We start from the raw sequence: 20,569 nt of genomic DNA on the forward strand, positions 1-20,569 counted from the left end.
AACAGCATAGATTGATAGTAGAATTCTTAGAAAAAAACTTTTTTCCAGTACCCCAAAACTTATATAAAGAAAAAATGTAGTCTTTGAAGTTTTGTTCTATTCTTTTGTTAGCCTTTCTTCCCAAATATAGATGCTGCCTTTCCAAGCCAGGGAAATATTTCCAAGAGGGCTCTTAAAGGCAAAAAGAAGCCAAAAGGCATAAAGAGAGGAAGAAAAAAAAAAAGATCTCACCCGGATTCACCATAGTGGGTTTTCAAGCTTAGCTGTTCTTTGACTTGCGGTTACCAGCGGCTAAGTGATCGGCCATTTTACTGGCTGATCTTCTTCTCCGTCGGTCCTCAGAGTCAGCCCGGACAGCTGGAGGAGCCACCGCTCCTCCTTAGCAGCCGAGCAAAGTCTCTTCGACAGAAGTCACACCCTCCAGGGTGACTTTAGACCCGCATAAGGGTCTACCGGCGGAGGGAGGCTAGCCGACAAGGAGACAAGTCTCTTCATATGACTTGGAGCACCACAACCCGGAACTGGAAGTCAGTTGTGAATGCTTTTAGCTTCTTGGGGTCTTAGGTCAAAAGTCCATAACAACTGGAATAATTGGAGACAGAAGAAGTATAGAGGATATGTCGTGGCTAGGCATGAGAAAGAGGATTTGCATGGTTTACATAATTAGTGACCGTGTAGAGACCTCCAATCCAGTACAGGTTAGAAAAAATGAATGAACTGGTTGTCCTTCTCCGTATAGGGTCATCTCAGGGAAAGGTAGATAATAAGTAGAATTAAAATAGGTTTAATTCATCTTTGGAACTTTTTTTCTATTAAGATTAAGATCCTATTTTCATTAGGTAAAGCCATTAGGGGAGTCTATGCAGAATCACAGAAAACTTACCCATTTTCAAGGAAGGTTACATAGCACCTACCCACGTTTGCAATCTGTTATTTTCCAATCATCCAGACCACAAACCTACAGAGAATATATAATAGTTGAACTCCTCAAGCCATACCAGTCTTATTCTTATTATACTCAAAAAGTAAAATGCCCAAGGTATAAGTGTTCCACTTTTTAAAGCAAAACAAAACAGCCTCAGTTTTCAGACACTTTGGGAACACTTCTAAAATGCTTTATCTGTTATATTTTGATTAAAGTTTTTTTTCAGCAAAAAGTCACACTTAAACTGTCTCATCTCATTATCTTCTCTTTTAAGATACAAAATCACCTCTCTTTTCAGTGTCATGATTCTACAGAGCGTCTGTTCCTTCCAGAAGAGCTTGCTGGTTTTTAATTCTTTTTTTCTCCTTGCTGTGCCTTTTCTGACCTTCCCTGTCAGTATTTATGCTTCTTTCATTGGCTTTGCAGAGAGGTTTACATTTTCTCTTGGAGAATCTAAGATGAATGTTTGAATTGTTTCTATAAAGTACATGATGGAATTATTCCTTTCAGACAGAAAATTCACAATAGGGTCAGACTTAGGGCAGTTTGTGTTCAATAGGCTTTCTAGCCAATGCTAACGAATCTTAAGCCTAATCTTAGAAAGCAGATGTTTTGTATTCAAAGGGCAGGACAAGAAACAATGGATGGAAACTAATCAAGGAGAGAAGCAACCTGGAATTTAGGAAAAACTTCTTTGTTCTGAGAACAATTAACCACTGGAACAGCTTGATGTTAGAAGTTGTGGGTGTGTCATCACTGGAGATTTTTAAGAAGAAATTGGACAGTGACTTGACTAGAAGATCTCCAAAGTCCCTATTCTGATTTTATTTAATAAGCAGGTATTACAGCAATGTAAATGCTCCTTTTAACATTTAGAAGAAATTCAGAGCATGAATTTACAATTTAGTTATCATGAATTTTCTTCTTTCCAGCAATATGAAGGTAAGTTAAACTCAGATAACAAATTATTTTGAAGGTACTTTCTTATAGGTTCTATTGTTTTTTTTCAAGTTTTTGTTTTGATTTTCAATAGAACACATAGGCCTTATAGAATAAACAAGCAAGGATATGTCTAGACCACCATAAGTTTAAATAAGAACATGTATTTTTAATTTTTATTTTAATTAGATTGGAGGAGAGGGAGGGGGAAGCATATTTCTCTGATGAACTAAAGAAAAGCCCAGTTTTACATGTATAGAAAAATAGTTTTACCCTGCTATAATCAGCCTTGGTTGATCTAAAAAAAAAAATCTAGGAAAGATTGAGCTTGGTTAATAATTGGGTGGAAACCATAAAGACATACTTTCCTATAGATTATACTAAGAAATTTAAAAGTTAAAATAAAATCCTGGGAAAAGGCACTGCTAAACCCTTTCCCCACCATTTGCTAAGGAAACAACATGAAGTAAAGCAAGCCACTAGCATTTGAGCTCAACACTACGAAGAGTTAACTTACTTACATATATATTAGTATGGTATTCAATTAAATTATTAAAAGTTAAATCAGTGGCAGGCAGGCAGGTCAGTATCAAGCAATTAGGCTAGTATATATCATCTAGATTTCTAAGCAGTTCACTCCAGAATGTAAAGTATTTTTTCAAATGAAGTAGGATCTTTTCATACCATTTTATAATTAATACAGAACAAAAGTTATGGTCACAGTTTTGTAGCATTAGCCTCTGAATAACCATTAAAGCATAGAATTCCATTTCCATTGCCTTCCTTTCCATCCCCAGATAGTTTGTAATTCAAAAGTATATGAACAGTTACAAATATACTTGTGGAATTAAATTCTATATGAAATCAGTTTTGAAAAGATGCTGCTATGGCTCACTGTCAGATCAAACCAATTAACTTTGAATGCTCAACATCACTTCTAAATTATATGAATGAACAATTTCTTTAAAAAATCTGTATTTCATATCTGCTTTCGCACTTGGACATTTAATCTGATATAATTCAATGGCTGTTGTGAATAGCTATTATAGTCTTATTATTTTGAAAAGATCAAGCTATTTTCTAACACAGACATTTTGAAGCCCTTGAGGGCTGTCAGTTATATGTAGATGTCAAAAGACATTTAAATCATTGCCTCTCAGCATTTTTTAAAATGATAGTTACACTGGAATTCCTCAAATAATAATAATAATGAACCATTATCCTATCTAGGGTATATACTCTACCCAGACTGATAAAAAAAATGCTGTTGTGAGATTTGGTTTAAAATATTAGTTTAGCATTAGCATAAGAATGTTTCTGAAGATGTTTTGACTAATACAAGATGCTGCTTATAAACAGGAAATGGCATCCATGTTCAAAAGGTTCCTACTACTGTAGACTGAACATCAGACTGAATAAGCCACTGATCTGATCAAGAGAGATTTCTCTGGAAAATCACACTGGTGCCCATCATGAACTTTGACCCACCATTTTTTCCCGATTATTTTGATTGAAATAGTACATAAGAAACTGGCCACAAATTGACAATGTTTCAATAATCTAAATGCATTACTATTTTTTCAATTTAGTTTTCAATTTTTTCCTGGTGATTCCTAATATGGATCTTTTTTCAGTAGCTAAACACTGGATAAACTTTGTTACTGAGCTGTCCAACACGGGTCCAGCTCCCTACACAGGTAGTTATTGCCCGTTTAGTCTGTCTCTGTCCCTCCCCCCCTCGTGTGAACCTAGTCCACAAACCAGTGAACCACTTTCTTTTTCATAAGATTATTTCCAGGAATATGACTTCTCAGACTATTTGAAATTTATTTTTTTCTAGGAACACCACTATATAGAAACAGAACATGCTGTATTGCATATGTTATACTTTACATATTGCTGCTAAAAGCCTTTGGTTGCTCATTTTTGCATTTTTTATTGTCTTTGCTCTCACTCTGCCAATTTGCTATGTTTTGAGTTCTCATTTTGCAAGACCGTAGCATTTTGAAGGCAGTTTTCTGTTTCTAATCATTTCTCTGATGTTGCTAACAGTGGTATTCTTTTGAATCATGGGCCAGCATCTTGAATCATTTCAAGATGCTGGCCCGAGCTATATTATTTAATAGGCTATTAATTTTTAAATTAGTCCACTAGGCTATGTAGATCTACATTTGATGACTGTTCAACATATATATATATATATATATATATACATTCTTTTCATACTTATGTATGTATGTATGCATGTATGCATGTTATCATTTTGCTTCTGGGCTCAATTCAAATTATTGTGCATCCTTAGGGTATGAATTGTTTAAAACCAGAATATGCTAAGAATTGCCTACACCCATTTCAAACTGTTTGCACTGTTTACTGACACATCCCTTCATATTCCATCCTCCCAGAGCTATGGTAGTACGTACAAGTAACAGAACATTTTCTATAAGGTGTGGAGAAGATAGGCTACTCTGCAAAAGAAAGTTTGCCTAGCTATGTTGTTATTCATAGAGTTGTCCATCCCTAATTTAATATAGAGTCCCCAAGCTTTTGGGAACAATGGACATACTTTAAATACCTATCTAATTTTTGTTTAAACAATTGATATGACCAGTGATCTCCCAAAAGTGATTCTGGATGTTGCACAAGGCCTTAAAAAGAACAGATCAACAAACCATAGCAGTGCAGCCCACAAACAGGAACCCATATACACAAGCTGTGAAATCAACTTGTAGTAAAACTCTTCCCATGCAGTTATGGATAAATGAATAAGCACTTCCAGTTCTCCATTCACAATCTCATATGTTTTTTGACCAAGGTAGCCAGGTTCTGAACTTAGAATAAATCCTATTAATTAAAATACATCCATATGAATTGTTCTGTGTAATTCTGCTCAGTCTTGTTTTCAAACCATTCTGTTCCACTGTTTTCTGTTGTCATTCAGTTAAGGAGATATTGAATCCATTCTCATATACATTTTTACTACAGTCGTGCTTTTTCTTTTGATCATGATTATTTCATTGACATTTCATGGGACTACATTTTAAGACTATGTACCATGCCATAACTTGCAATTTGAAAGTTGAATTGTTCTTTAAAATGTCAAATATTTTTTTTTACTAAGTGTTGAAATACGGAATGCAAGACGATCAACTGAAAAAAAAGAAAGGCTTAATGGCATGGGAGCTAGAGATGGTGCGCTATGAAAAGTAATATAAGGAATAAAACAGGGATTTTTTTCCAAAATAAAAATACTTTTTAACCCATTTGCAGGTGGTTTCTTCAACCATTAAGATGTATAATTAAATAGAAATAATGTTAGGATGCTAAAATTCCAAGTTTCACATTTTGCTTTGTAATTAATGGAGTAACTGGTCTGGTTTCCTTTGTTCAGCATAACCCCTTTATTCACCAATTTTATATACGGATTGAATGTATAGCTTGAGTAACATATGAAACCAGGCTCATCAGGCACTGAACTGCATTTGATTGGCTTTTCTTTTCTTTGTGAACTATAAAGAGTAGTCAGCTAAAATACTCACCAAGAGGTAAAGAATCCTTTTACCAAGCAACCTGCAGGGAACATAAAGGAAAAGAAGAGAGAAGCACTAAAGAGAGAAGAACATTGGAAATAAACAAAGTGACATAAATGACAGGTGGCAAAATGATATTGACTGAAAAGATGGAACAAGTGAAGAATGATCATCCTTCTATTAGGCCTCTAAAAGAGCAAGTATAATAGTCTCTAAGTTTTCATTGTGCACATGGAAAAAAGCCAATATCTCTTTCGGGAAATGGTGGCAGAGATAATAGTTAGAGTTTCTATCCACAGGACACATTTTAAAGTGTTAGAATCACTGTAGAAAAAAATTGTTTGTTTCTTCCATTTTCTATCCTGTGAGTTCCAACCAGTGCATATGTCAGTACGAAAAATACCAAAATCAGTAATGATAGTTTTTCCTCCAAGATTCTTCAGATTGTATCCTATTTGAGAGGGTTTTGCAAGTGGGCTTACACTGGCTGATTCTGAATTTCAGTGGGGTCAGGCTGTTCATCGCTGTGAGTTATCAATGAGAAAATTCTGTAGCATATTTTATTTACTCATTCATTCATTTATGAAACACAATTCCACAGAAACCACCTGGCCATGTCTTTGATACAATAATTAATCTCCTCCTCCTTTTAGCAATAATATAATCAATTTGTTTTCTATGTATTAACTAAGGTCTTAGTTTATATAGACTACTAATAAGTAAGTGTTCTCCAGATTTGAGTCAGACTTGGGCTAGATTTTATAAGCATAAACAAATAATTTTTATTGCAAAGTAAACTCTATAATTTTTGTTCAAGATAAACCAAGCTAAGATTTACAGTCTAAATATTTTTCAGTTATTTTGGAATTAAAATCTTTTCTCCTTGAAGCTTTTCTCTTAATGTAAATTAAATTAGTTTTGTTATTAAAACCATAATTTAATAACCTGCATTGGCCAGAATCGTATTCAGTGATGGATGGCTAAATAAATTTGATTAATAAATAAATAGTAAAAATTGAAAAAATGTTTTCATGCAGTTGCTGATTTATTTCTCTGATCCTTCAGAATTAGATGCATTTTTATTACAGTTCTAATAAAAGAGACTAATTTGCATATTAACACATTTGTGTTTAACACTGGTTTTAAAGAATGTTCTTGATTCAGTTGTAAGCTAATATAGAAAAAATAGGGGTGCTTTCTTTTTAATATGCAGTGCTATAGAGTACATATTTCAAATTGTAAAGATATTGTATAAATGAATGAAAATGAATTTCACAACATGTTCAAAATATAGAAATAAGTTTATATGTATTTGTGTGCATACAGTATGTGTATACATACATTGTATACAGTATATACAGTAGTATACACAAAGTCAGTTTCTGCAAATCTAGTTGGATGTTTCTTGATGCTGATGGACATCTGACTCATTCAAATAAAAGAAGTAATAAAAAGTTCTTGGCTTAGCATTAGATTTTTATTAACACATGCTCAGCCTTGATCCCGGGGAGTGTTCAAATATATTAGTGCTGGCTACTACAGTGAATCCTCCCTTTCCATCTGGGGGAGACTATCATACTCCTTGCCTAAAATGTCATTGCTATTATATAGTGTCAGACTGGGAGGCTGTTATAAGAATTCAGCTCTGTTCCTTTTTGTGGGGATTAAACCCAATATGTATTTGTGAAGTTCTAATGTATGGAATAATTGAATATTACATTTTTGTTTTTAGTTGTTCTGATATAGATGCCTAGAGTCAGTTTACTTCTTGAGTCAGTTATCAGGTTCTCAAATAACCATACAACAAATAATTGGGAAAAGCTGGTCCACTTATACTTGTTTCTGTGCTTCATGTGTTATTCCCTTTTTCCAGGCCATGGCCATATACCATATTCCAGCGGGGATTTGATTTGGTGCTGGGAGAACAACCTTCTGACAAGATATTCAGGTAGAATTCAGCATCAGATTTGGTTGTGTGCTGTCAGTAAGGAGAAACAGCTATTAAGGGGAAGTCCTGGGATTTCAGTTAGAGATGTACCCCAGCATCTAATATGATTTTGCTTAAATTAAACTTGAAACAGTATGAATATGAATTCTAAGTTAGATCTTCTCAAATGACCGTATCTCATACAGCTTGCTGTTGGCTTATGAAAATGTCAGTGATTGTCTGAAGGACTGAATGCAAAATTCAACTTTTTGAACTTTCAGTTCAAATTTTATATTAAAAAATCCCCAATTTGTGGTAAAATAGCAATCATAAAAGCTTTATAAGAATATATGAACAAAATGGTTTTGGTGAGCAAATTCTCTTTTTGAGCCTTCTTCATATTAGCTTCCAATCATAGTGAAATTTCTCCTGGACTGATGACATGATTTGTGCCACTCTCCCCTGCCATGATGTTACATGCTTTGTGGGAAAGTAATTGTGGCTAGTTGCCTACTAATAAGGGAGAAGGTTTCTGTTGCAGGGAAGATAGCAAAACTACAAGAAAAAGGGAAAACAAGCATTACTTCCTGCAGTCACTACCTGTGGCAATGTCTGTTTCTTGCTTGTTAAAAGAATTGCTCTTTCCTTAAAAAAAACTTCTTTTTTTTCCTCCCTCCTCTATGCACGTCTCCTACAAATTCTTCTAGACAGAATTGTCACCTTATTTAAAAAAAAAAAGATAAATGAAATAACTCAACACTTAATAAGGTGTATCAGTGAAAGATACATAGATCCTCAATGACACATTTTTTGCTACCTTGAAATTGTAGAACTGAAAAACTGTCTAGATAATGTTAATTGCATTTAGTATTAAATCAAATAGCATTATGATCATGGAGTAGAAGGAGTCACCATACATAAGTTGTGGTCGGTCTGTCTGTCTGTCTGTCTGTCTCTGTCTCTGTCTCTATCTCTCTGTCTCTCTGTCTCTCTCTCTCTCTCTCTCTCTCTCTCTCTCTCTCTCTCTCTCTGTGTGTGTGTGTGTGTGTGTGTACATTAAATAAGATTGGAGAGAAAGAAGTAACCGAATTGCAGACTAGGGCAAGGTAATTTAAATAACCTCTCTCTGCAAGCATAGAAATAAACTAGTAGAAAAATACTAATTTCTTGTGTTTTTCCATGTAGTTTTCAAACTGATTAACTCTCTCCTATGAATGCAGATTCACCTACACTCTCGGGGAAGGGATGTGGCTGCCACTGAGCAAAAGCTTTGTGATCCCACCTGCTGAATTGGCCATCAATCCATCAGCCAAGTGCAAAACTGATATGACAGTGATGGAGGATGCTGTAGAGGTCAGGTATGTTCCTTTCACAGATGAATCTTTGGAATGGCTGGAAATTATGCATGGCAGAGAAAGAAACTCCTATTAGTAATGAGTCTCTGCTGAAGGATCACCCATCAGAAATGGAGCAGTTCCAGATGCTATAAATTATATAAAATTATGTACAGATGGTCATTTTGCTGGTCCAGCTCTATTTTATTTCTGTACTAATAATCATATGCCTACATTTAGAGTATGGCATTTGAATAAATGCAATAGGCAGGAGGGGACATCTGGAAAGTGTCAGTGCTCCTCCTTTGTTCTACATGAGATAATTGACCAGAGAAATTATTTAGGGAACTTTTGAATTATGTCAAGTTAGTTTCACTCCTGAGAAATAAGCAAAAGGGGATAATTCACTGATTTATTTTAAAGCATTTATTTTACATCTTCAAATGTATTAACATTTTAACCTACCTAATAAGAAATATTCTCTGAGAAAAATATGTAAAATTGATATAAAGATGACACTTTTCTGTTAAAACAATCTGATAGTTTATCATTTTTTAAAAAATCCTCCTAAAACTATGATCTGCCATATATCATGGAACAAACTTGAAGTAATCTAAAAGCAAAATTAGAAAAGTAGTTCAATTAAAATAGAACCTACTATCAATTGAAATACATTATTGACTTATCATCTTAATGTATACACTGGCCTGAACTTACAGTACTACTGTGTGTAAGGTCCATGCATTGAGAAATGATGTCAGAATCCAATTATATTTCATCTTTAAATTATCAAATATAGAAACTCCCAATTCTGCCTTCTCTGGATTCTGCCATAAGAGGGAGAGAAGGGGGAGAGCAAAGGGGCTTTATGGCCCTCACTTCCTTCTTTACACTTCAAAGAGCTGAATGTGTGTTTATTGTAACCTCTAAGCGTTAACATATCAAAGAAGGGTAATTGCCTTTCATGTAGTATCTGAAGTCTCCATCCAGACGGAAGAAAGAAGAAAGGAGGTGGAATTGTGATACTTGAAACTATCACTGGAAGGGGGGTTGATTGGGTGGGACTACTGGGGAACCCCTTAAAACCTTGAATGGAAGAGCTTGGACCCCAAGTCCTGTCTAGCATGCCTGCAACCATTTTCTCTTAATAAAGGATTCCTGTTGGAAGAATTATTCCAAGAGTTCTGTCTTCTTAAGATGCAAAGTGGGGTGGGTCCTTACATTATACAAATCAGCAGGGCATTTTGGATTTGTAAAAACTTTACATTTAATTAAACGGCAATTTTGGTGGCCATCCATGAAAAAGGACATTGAAAGTTATATAGCCAGTTGTCCAAAATGTGCCACGGCAAAGAGGTTGCAAGGGAAAGTGCCAGGACTATTGCAAACAGTGGCAAGTCCCTCAGCCCCCTGGAGAGAAATAGCCATGGATTTTATAGTGGAATTGCCAGAAAGCAATGGGAATACTGTGGTCTGGACGGTCACGGACTTGTTTTCCAAACAGGTGCACTTTATCCCTTGCCAAAAGATTCCCACTGCAAAAGCTTAGCAAAACTTTTCATCCAACACATTTACAGATTGCATGGGGCACCCCAACGCATCATCTCTGACAGGGGGGTGCAATTTACGTCTGCATTTTGGAAGGAATTTTTATCCCTCTTAGGAACCACTCAGGGACTGACATCTAGCCACCACCCTCAAGGAAATGGGGGGGCTGAAAAAATGAACTCAGTACTTAAGCAATATTTAAGATGTTTTCTTAGTTTCCAGCAGACCGAGTGGGCGGACTTACTCCCCTTTGCAGAAGTTGCCTACAATAATGCAGTCCACTCCAGCACAGGTTACACTCCTTTTCAAATAGCCACCGGTCAAAGTTTCAACCCCATGCCAGAATTAACCCCAAACGAACCAACGATCCCCTCGCTGAAAGAATGGATGAAAAATTACAAAACACCTGGCCAATAGTCAGAAAAGCACTAGATGAAGCTAGGCAGGCTTACAAAACACAAGCCGATAAAAAAAGGGTTGAGCCTACACCATTCATTATAGGAGAGATGGTGTACTTATCTACAAAATACCTAAAGTCCCTACAGCCCTGTAAAAAACTTGGACCAAAATACATAGGACCTTTTCCAATTAAAAGAATCATAAATCCAGTAACAGTAGAACTAGAGTTACCCAAAAATCTCAGGCAAATACACCCAATTTTTCATTGCAGCTTGCTGAAAAGAGAGCATCAGTCACCTCTACGGCCAAAAATCCCCCCCCCACCACCTCCAATCATGGTGGAGGGTGAACAACACTTCGAAATAAAGGAAGTCCTTGACTCTAGGAGATATCATGGAGCAACTCAGTACCTAGTTGCCTGGAAACACCTCCCTCCCTCACAAAATGAGTGGGTCCATAAACGTCATGTCAGAGCCCCGAAGCTATTGAAGAAGTTTCACACAGAGTATCCTAACAAGCCTAACTAAAATTTTTACTTGCGTTTTCTTTCAGGTGGATCTCTCTTATTGTTAAGAGGGGCCGGATGTCAGAATCCAATTATATTTCATCTTTAAATTATCAAATATAGAAACTCCCAATTCTGCCTTCTCTGGATTCTGCCATAAGAGGGAGAGAAGGGGGAGAGCAAAGGGGCTTTATGGCCCTCACTTCCTTCTTTACACTTCAAAGAGCTGAATGTGTGTTTATTGTAACCTCTAAGCGTTAACATATCAAAGAAGGGTAATTGCCTTTCATGTAGTATCTGAAGTCTCCATCCAGACGGAAGAAAGAAGAAAGGAGGTGGAATTGTGATACTTGAAACTATCACTGGAAGGGGGGTTGATTGGGTGGGACTACTGGGGAACCCCTTAAAACCTTGAATGGGAGAGCTTGGACCCCAAGTCCTGTCTAGCATGCCTGCAACCATTTTCTCTTAATAAAGGATTCCTGTTGGAAGAATTATTCCAAGAGTTCTGTCTTCTTAAGATGCAAAGTGGGGTGGGTCCTTACAAATACTCTTTCTTATAATTTCCTACCTCACTTTCTAAAGCAAGCCACATTCATTCAGAATGACATAGTTTATACTCTCTCTAATCACATTAATAATATGGACAGGAATGAATAAATCTATAAAGCTCACTTCAGCTTTAGTATTGATTTTTATATCATTAAGTTGAACTTGGCCATTTATTTTTTGCATTTTGCCCAGCTTCAGCCGCCCCCGCCCGCCTGCCCGCTGTCCCTACCTCCCCTCTGGCATCCCGTTGCAGGGACTCGAGCACTGGTTGCGCAGCTCTGGCAGGCAGCTCCAGCAGGCAGGCAGGTCCAGCAGGCAGCCAGGGCGGGCGCGGGGCGTGGGACGGCAGCCCCCGGGGCTTCCTCCTTTGTGGCCGGCGATGGTGGCGGCGTTGGGTGCCGGGGCGCTCTCGGCTCTGCGGTGAGCGGCCGGCATGCTGGAGATGCAGGTCCCAGGAGCCAGGGAGAGAGAACGACAGAAGAAATCTTTACTCCAATTCCCCCTCCCACCTATCAGCTGTTCAGCAGGGAATGCTGGCACAGTCTAGGAACCAAGCGCAGACGTCTATGGAACCTGTTTGAACCACCTTGTTAGAAACGGTCTCTAAGCCCTAAAGATGTTGGGGAGTTTTCCCAACGAAAGCTTGGCAACCTTTTAATATAGTAAAATACTTTAATTAAAGTATTTTAACTTTAAACTCTCCTGGTGAACGCGCTTTATTCATTCCATTTATAATTATGCCCGGAAGTCGCATTTTCACCATCATTATTGAATATATATATATATATATATATATATATATATATATATATATATATATATCCAAATTTCTTTTTCTGACAAAAAGTTAAAGAATTAAATTGGGAGACTAAGATGGCCATTTCAAGCTCGTTTGCTCTCTTCAGTTAGCCACACCCTTTATGGGATTCGAACCTGGGTAGTTTACATGCTAGACAGTTGTTTAACCACCAAGCCACAGGCTGTCCTCCCTTCTTTGCCAGCCAAGTCAAGGGAGTATATACAGGAAGTTTTTCAGACAGACCGGTCTGATTGATTACATCTTGGCATTTTAACTGCTAAACTGCAGTTCTACTTTTTACAATCTCTTTTGCCTTGCAGCCCCCCAACTAGGGGCGTTAAACAGGCTTAAGTTGCAACTGCGAAACATTTACAAATCTAAATTTCTTTGCCAGCCGAAAAACTGTCTGAAAAACTTCCTGTATATACTCCCTTGACTGATGATGAGGCACGACCACTTTAATAACAGAATAATCAGAGAAGCCATTGAGATAGAAAAATGCCCACACAACATGAGCAAACGAGATGATACCTCCCGCCTACCAGACATTTGGAAACCATTTGGAAACCCGCCCTTATTGACAAACGAGTCCCTAACACAAAGAATGACACCAGACCCACACTCACGAAAGCCACATAGGATGTCACCACCATACGTCCACGCAAAAAGCAAACCCAAACACACACCAATGATGAGGCACAACCACAAACCAGAAGCCAGACCACAGCTGCATCATTAGACACTTTAAACCCCTCCAATCCATACATGAAGCAAACTGACACCCACCATGAAGATGAGAACGACCACAAACGCGAAGCCAAAAAATAGCAATGCAGCCCACCATCTTAAACCCCCCTGCAACTCAGACAAACCTGAGCACAACAAAGTCCCCACCCAACAGAATACACCCAACCAATCAGAGCACAGCCAACCCCCCATCCAATCAGAGCACAGCCAAGCTCCTAACCAATCAGAACACACCTCCATCCAATCAGAACACAGCCAAGCTCTCATCCAATCAGTTCATACCCCCACTGGCAGTTAAAAGGAAGATCATACATTGCTCCTAGAAGCACAAAGCCGAAAACACCAGCCTGAAGATGACGAATGAGACTTCATCAAAACGTCGCCAAGACACTTCCAATTTGACGCGGGAGAAAACCCGAATAACCAAAGACCTATATATATATATATATAGGTGCTTTGCGCACCGCATTTCGACTAATTACTGCAAACTGGCATTCTTGCATGCCTGCCTTAAGGAGGACCTTCCCCCTAAGTCACTCAGGAGAAAGCCTGCTATCAACTCCATGGAATGCCGGCAAGTTGTCCATCAATATCAGCGCCGCACTATACGAGCACTTATCAATGACCTACATAGACGGATCAATAGTCTAAAGGCATGGACTCAGGAACATCGGGAACGATGCCGTAATGAATTGATGGACCACCATTTTCAGGCATTGGAGCAGCATATTCGGACAACTGCCAGAAGAGCAAACCAGCGTGTGAAAGGGACACTCCAGCACAGGATGGACGCCCTCCGAGAATCTGGGAAAAGAAACCCTCCCGTGAGGCTGGTATGTAATCTCTCAACAAAAGCACTCACCCCCTCACAACTTACTCTATTACAACAGGACGCAGGATGTAACCTCATGGACGCCTATACATTGGATTTTGTAGCAGCATTAGAACCTGCTATGGGCCATATTGAGGTGGGGGAAGAGGTGAAGAACTTTATCAGACAACAAGTCACAGGACTGTTGATGAACCACAAAAACCATCAGGTACTATCGAAAGATGAAATGGAGGCTATGGAACAATTAAAGAAAGACAACTCCATTGTGGTATTACCCGCGGATAAAGGAAGGGCCACAGTCGTGATGGACAGGGTGCAGTATACCAACAAAGCACTTGAACTACTTAAGGATACTACAGCGTATAAGGTAATAGAGAGGGACCCCATGACGGCACTTAAAAATCGTGTCAACAAGATACTTAATGGCCTCAAACATGGGGGGAGGATAGGGGACAACACCTTGAGAAGGGTACGTCAGCAATGGCCAGATTCTATGGGCTACCCAAGATCCATAAGGACGGCGTCCCCCTCCGCCCTATTGTAGCATTTAAGAATACCCCGACTTCGGGTCTGGCTAGGTGGCTGAGTAACCGTATCAGTCACTTGGTCAGCGATAGCACTACCACTATAAGGTCAGCAGGGGAGTTCTTGGATATGATTAGGACCCTAAGAATAGAGGATGATGAGCTAATGGTGTCATTTGATGTCGTGTCGCTCTTCACCTCTATCCCACAGGATCTCGCGGTCACGGTAATAAAGGACCGCTTGAACCAGAAGGGCCTAGGGCAACAACTACAGGACTCCCTCCAAATTAACGATCTAGTAGACCTTTTAGAGGTGTGCTTAAAAACCTTTTTTACATTTCAAGATACCACGTATGAACAGGTCAAAGGAACACCCATGGGGTCCCCAATCTCTAGCGTCATAGCGGAGGCTGTGTTGCAACAACTAGAGCATGTAGCGTTGGCCCAATACCAACCTAAATTCTGGGCCCGCTACATTGATGACACATTCGTGGTCATCAATGTAGGCATACTTGTGGGCATACTCAACTCGGTATACCCTGACATTCAGTTCACGGAGGAGAACCAAGGGAAACTGGCGTTCTTGGGCGTAATGGTCCACCGCCAGCCAGATGGGACCCTGAGCACGAGGGTATACCGAAAACCTACGCATACAGATAGAATTCTGCATTATGCTAGTAACCATCCTATGACCCACAAAGTTAGCTGTATAAGAACGCTATTTAGATGAATAGACTCCCATTGCAGCACAGCCAAAGCTAAAAGGGAAGAAAGAAACCATCTCTTCCAAATATGCAGACGCAATGGTTACCCTACCAGGTTCATCAGACGCTGTAGTATACTACCCAAACCCTGGATGAGCCCGGATATGGAGGAACTCCCATCACAGATAACCTGTGTCACCCTCCCTTACATCAGCAATGTTTCAGAAGTGACAGCCAGGTTGTTAGCCCCCCATAAAGTGAGGGTGGCTCACAGACCTGATCAAACTTTAAGATCCAAAGTGATGCGCCCAAAGGACCCGCTCCCCAACATTGAAAAATCGGCAATCATATATAAAATCAACTGCAAAGATTGCCCTGTCAATTATGTTGGAGAGACTTCAAAAAGAATGAAGACTAGGGTCCATGAGCATAAATTAGCAGTAAAAAGGGGGGAACAGCATTCCCAAGTATGCGCGCACATGGCAGATTCTGGACATTGCTTTGACTTTGATAATATATGCATCCTGTCCAGTGACAACATGAAAGAGGGCCGGTTACTAAAAGAGGCATGGCTCTCTGACAGGGACTCTGTCAACCAGCACATTGACTTGTACCCGGCACATCTCACCTTAAGAGCATGGAGCATGCGAGATCGCCCACCCCTAAGGAGACATCCTGCGACAGTACCACATAACCCTAGGGAAGAAGTTATGGAGTGGATGAATTTTTGCCCCCCACAACAACAGCAACGGCCCATGGACATTCAGGAGAATAATCAACGATCGAGGGACTCCTCCCCTCCTGCTCCAGGACCATGCACACACTCCCGGACAGTGAGGGAACGGTTGCATGATGAGAAAGAGGCAATTAGCCAATGAACAATTATTCCCGATCCCCCGAAACCCAAAACAACGATGATCCAGCAACATCGAGAAAAAAGGAGGATGGGACCGGCTTGTCCTGTGATGACAGTCCATCAACAGAAACAACAGAGCACCAATCAGAACGCCCGAGAGGATATAGAGATCGAGAGCAGCGTGAATGGGGGGGGAAATGCAAATAAGTGTAGAACGTGATAGAAACTGTAAAAAAGATCATTGTGTTGATGGAGGGAGGGACATAAAGGAACCAGGCATACGTATTCAAAAAAGGAGGGCACACAAGGACTTGTATGAGGAGGAAGGAGATATTTGAGGGATTCAATCTGACACGGAGTCCGAGAACATTGATAATGGGGTGAAAGAGCAAGTAGATGTCAGACGGAATGGCAACGATAGAAACGGAGATTATTCAGCCAAAGGGAGGGAAATGGAAAGCAAGGGATGGGGAGAAAGGCTGAGAGTGCGCCCCCATAGAATGAGGGATGACAATTGGGGAGCAAGTAAAGATCAGAAGAAGGAGGAAGGTAGGAGACGCGGAGGTGTGAAGAGGGAACAACTTAGAGATACGAACCTCCCTAATCTAAGACAGTGGGAGGTAGAGGGGAACAATGACATACCCACAAGCAGTAAAAGCAAGAAAAGAAGAGTCATCAGCATGGAAGCCATAATTAAAAAGCAGTTAAATCAATTAGGACCTATGACAAGATCTAGGAGCTGTGTGTAAATGACGGCTCACCTATAAAGGCACTCTCCCATAGACCAGCATTAACCCTGACGATGTCAGAAGTATCTGACGAAAGCTTGGTGATCGGTGATGGTATTAAACTTTTATAGTTTATTATATTCCTGGTGTTCACGTTTTATTGGTAATTGACTATATATATACTGTATATATTCCCTAAGCAATCCTTTATATACCTTTTGTGTTTATATTTTGAAGGAAGACATTAAATTCAGAGAAAGAAGCATTTCTCCACAAGAGTCCATTTTCATCTATGTATTTATTTCAGAAATAGCAGAATTGGCAAGCTTGTATCCAAATGGGAATCAATCAAATTTCTCATCCATCTCGGTGATAGTCCTGAAAATACTACATCCGGCTCTGAAAACTTTCTGCAGTGCTATATGCATCAGTTGCAAAAAGAATTGACTGATATTTTGTGATTGCCTAAAAGAAGAAAGAGAAAAAAAGTACTTGGACAGAGTATGGTGATAATCATAGAACTTTAACACAATAAAGCTCCACTCTAAACTATACAATACACGTTTTACCATAATTCTCAGGACCTGTACTCTGAAATCATTAGTTCAAACAGTGCAAGTTTATGGCTAGTAAGGAAAATTCTGAACCATTTAATCAGTGATGTCAAAGAAATATGTATACTAAAGAAGCAAATGTACTTTCTGTGTACTTCTAATAATAAATGTGCAAAATCTATGAGGAAACATTCATCAGTCAATTAGATTTGAAGTTGGAACACAGTATTGTAAGTCATCTGGTATATATTCAGATTTCTTTGTATAAAGCATTATTGTGATCATTAATAACTTGTTAACGTCATGTTATCTCTGTCACTTATTTTTGGCTGTTCTGTGCCTTTTATCACATTCTATTTTACAGTAACAATTTAGATTGCAAGCTTTTCAGTCAAATAATGAAGAACTTTATGCCTCTCTCCTCTTGGGGGGTTGATTCCCATCACTCTTGTTCAAAAGAGTAGTAAAAGATGGGAAGAATTACAGTTCATCAACTTCAGGCTCTTTTCTGCTTATATCACTCATCAGTGATATTTGAACCACTGGTGTGCTGAATTACTGTTTTCTATCTTATTAAATGGTCTCCAGAAGATGGTAGAGGACAGGAAGGCCTGGAGGAACGTTGTCCATGGGGTCGCGATGGGTCGGACACAACTTCGCAATTAACAACAACAATCTTATTAAGTTATAATTGTTACTATAATTGCAAATATGTTTTATTATGTTGCAGGGAGGAACTGATGACTTCTTCCTCCTTTGATAACCTGGAGGTTCTCCTAGATTCTTTTGGCCCAGTACGGGACTGCTCCAAGGATAATGGGGGTTGCAGCAAGAATTTCCGCTGCATCGCAGATCGAAAATTGGACTCCACTGGATGTATGGTTCGTATGTGTTTGATATGGAATTATGAAAGGATGTCCTGGAGAAATGAGAATAAGACAATAAGGTTCCTTGACAAATGGAGTTCTTTGGATTTGAGCTTGTTGATATAGAGCATTATAATTCTGCAGGCTATATGGTATCCTCATGCAACATACAGAGCTTACCCAGGCAAATAGAGGATCTCAGGATTTAAACTAGTTCTGATATCCTCACTTTGCCTTGTTTAAGACAGCAGATCAGCACAAATTGTGTATTGAGATACCTTTTACAAAGAAACACGTGCATAACATGGTGCTTTATTTTTCTAAGACTGACCCCAGTTTTCTGCTCATAGCATAAAACTAAAACCATGAAAAACATACCATGCTCCTGCTTTGTCTTGAACATTAAGTTCTGTAACTATTCTACATTCTACTAAATTTGTAAAAATGTATTTAAGGCTATCTTACGTATTATTAGCAACCTAAGCGTGCTATGCTGAGAATCTAGTTACATCTACATTAAGTTTGTACCATGCATATTGCATCCTTTTTGCAATTCGTTTTAAGCAGAAGTGAACAACCTACAGGATGAAGGGCATATGTACCAGCCTATGGCCAAATATATGTGGCCATCAACATAATTTCAAAAGCTCTCTGTCAGAAAGACATCAAAAATGAAATTGAGGAAACTGAGTGCGTCAGAAAGAAAAAGGAAAAAGAGGGAATGGTAATGACAGAAAGATAAACAATGTTGCCCTTAAATCACTCCTTGATTCAAATCCCCCCCCCCATTATTTCTCTGCAACCTCTAACAAATTATTCCTGGAGGAGGAATACACTTGTTCTCCCCTGCTCCAAAGGAAGTTTCTAGGCCCTGATCTAAAGCATGATCTAGATAGGACAAAGGAAATATACTTCTCTCTCCAGTGACTTTGCTAAATTGTTCTGTTCCCACTCAACCACCTCCACTTCAAGAAATGGGGGGGGGGGTTCTCAAGATGTTATGGGAAATGTTGTATGTCAAATTAGAGGAGAAATGAAGGAGCTTTTAGAAGAGAGAAATAACATCTTGAGGGAGGACATAGTATTGGCTTTGAAAGGACTTGTTTCTGTTGTTGAAAAGCTGGACTCTCATATTGAGGATGTTGCAGACAAAGTGGATTCATTGGAGGATAGGGTTGAAAGTGTAGAAAAAAGGGTGGAAACTTCACAGGATGAAATTGTTATGTCTCAGTACAGAGAGATGGAGTGCGCTTTAAGAATCAGGGGCTTGAGGGAAAATATGCAAGAAAATCTGAGAGAGGTGGTGGCAAATGATATTGCTGTGATTTTGGAGAGGGATCCAGAGGATATATTCAGAGAAATTGAAAAAATATTTAGAGTCAATTCGTGGATCGCAAAGCAGAGAAATTTGCCAAGAGATGTGGTGATTTATTTTGGAAAAAGATCTTTACGCAATGAAATTATACAAGCATTTTACAATAAGAGATTCCAGATTGCTGCTCAGGATGTTATAATTTTAAAGGAGATTCCATCTAAAATTTTAAGAAGAAGAAAGGACTTTGCTTTTTTATCAGATGAACTTAAAAAGCGGCAGATGCCATTTAGATGGGATATTCCAATTGGAATTGTGGTGAGTCACACGGGGACACATTATAGACTTAATACTGTCTCTAAGGCAAGAAAGTTTTATATTTCGGTCCTGGGAGCGCGCTCATCACCATCTATAATGTTTAAAGCTTTGGAAGTGAAGAAGGGAGAGCAGTTGGCCGAAGATGAAAGCTGGAAAATTACAGGCAGAGTTGTTACAGCAGTCTGAGATGAAAGAACACAGAATGACCTGAGCAGCACATAGACGAAAAGAAAAGGAGCAACAGAAGAAGGAAATTAAAGAAGTTACACAAGAATTTGCTTCTGAGCCTGTGGGAGGAGCAAGACCTAAGAGATCTTCCTTGGTTCAATCTTCGATGGTAGATCTTCAAGCAGTCTTCTCTAGGCTAATAGATGGAGGAGATGGCAAAGCTCCTGACCTGGAATGTTAATGGCCTTAATTCTCCACAGAAAAGGAAGAAAATATTTCATTATTTGAAGCAATATAATAATGACATTGTTTGTTTGCAGGAAACCCATATTATTTCAAAGGATCAAAAATATTTGATTAATGCTCGATTGGGTTCTCATTTTGTATTTTCTGCTCCTGGGGAAAAAGGGGGTGTTGTTATTTATGTTAAGGAAAATTTATCAGCTGTATTAATAGATTCTGATTCTCAAGGGAGATATGTTATGATTGAAGTGGGAATGTA

General features: G+C 38.8%; 1 protein-coding gene across 1 annotated transcript in view; it reads left to right on the plus strand.

The window, feature by feature from the left end:
• Window positions 1-18,907, plus strand: part of LOC120301031 (astrotactin-1-like) — a 204,232-nt gene extending 185,325 nt beyond the window's left edge. The window contains exons 10-13 of the mRNA XM_039327691.1: window positions 7,268-7,342; window positions 8,542-8,679; window positions 18,134-18,279; window positions 18,834-18,907. Coding sequence (XP_039183625.1) covers window positions 7,268-7,342; window positions 8,542-8,679; window positions 18,134-18,279; window positions 18,834-18,907 — 433 coding nt within the window. The remainder of the gene's footprint in view (window positions 1-7,267; window positions 7,343-8,541; window positions 8,680-18,133; window positions 18,280-18,833) is intronic.
• The last annotated feature ends 1,662 nt before the right edge of the window (window positions 18,908-20,569 follow it).

This window comes from Crotalus tigris, unplaced genomic scaffold, assembly GCF_016545835.1.
Source record: "Crotalus tigris isolate CLP2741 ecotype Arizona unplaced genomic scaffold, ASM1654583v1 scf7180000024365.304078, whole genome shotgun sequence".
NCBI lineage: Eukaryota > Metazoa > Chordata > Lepidosauria > Squamata > Viperidae > Crotalus > Crotalus tigris.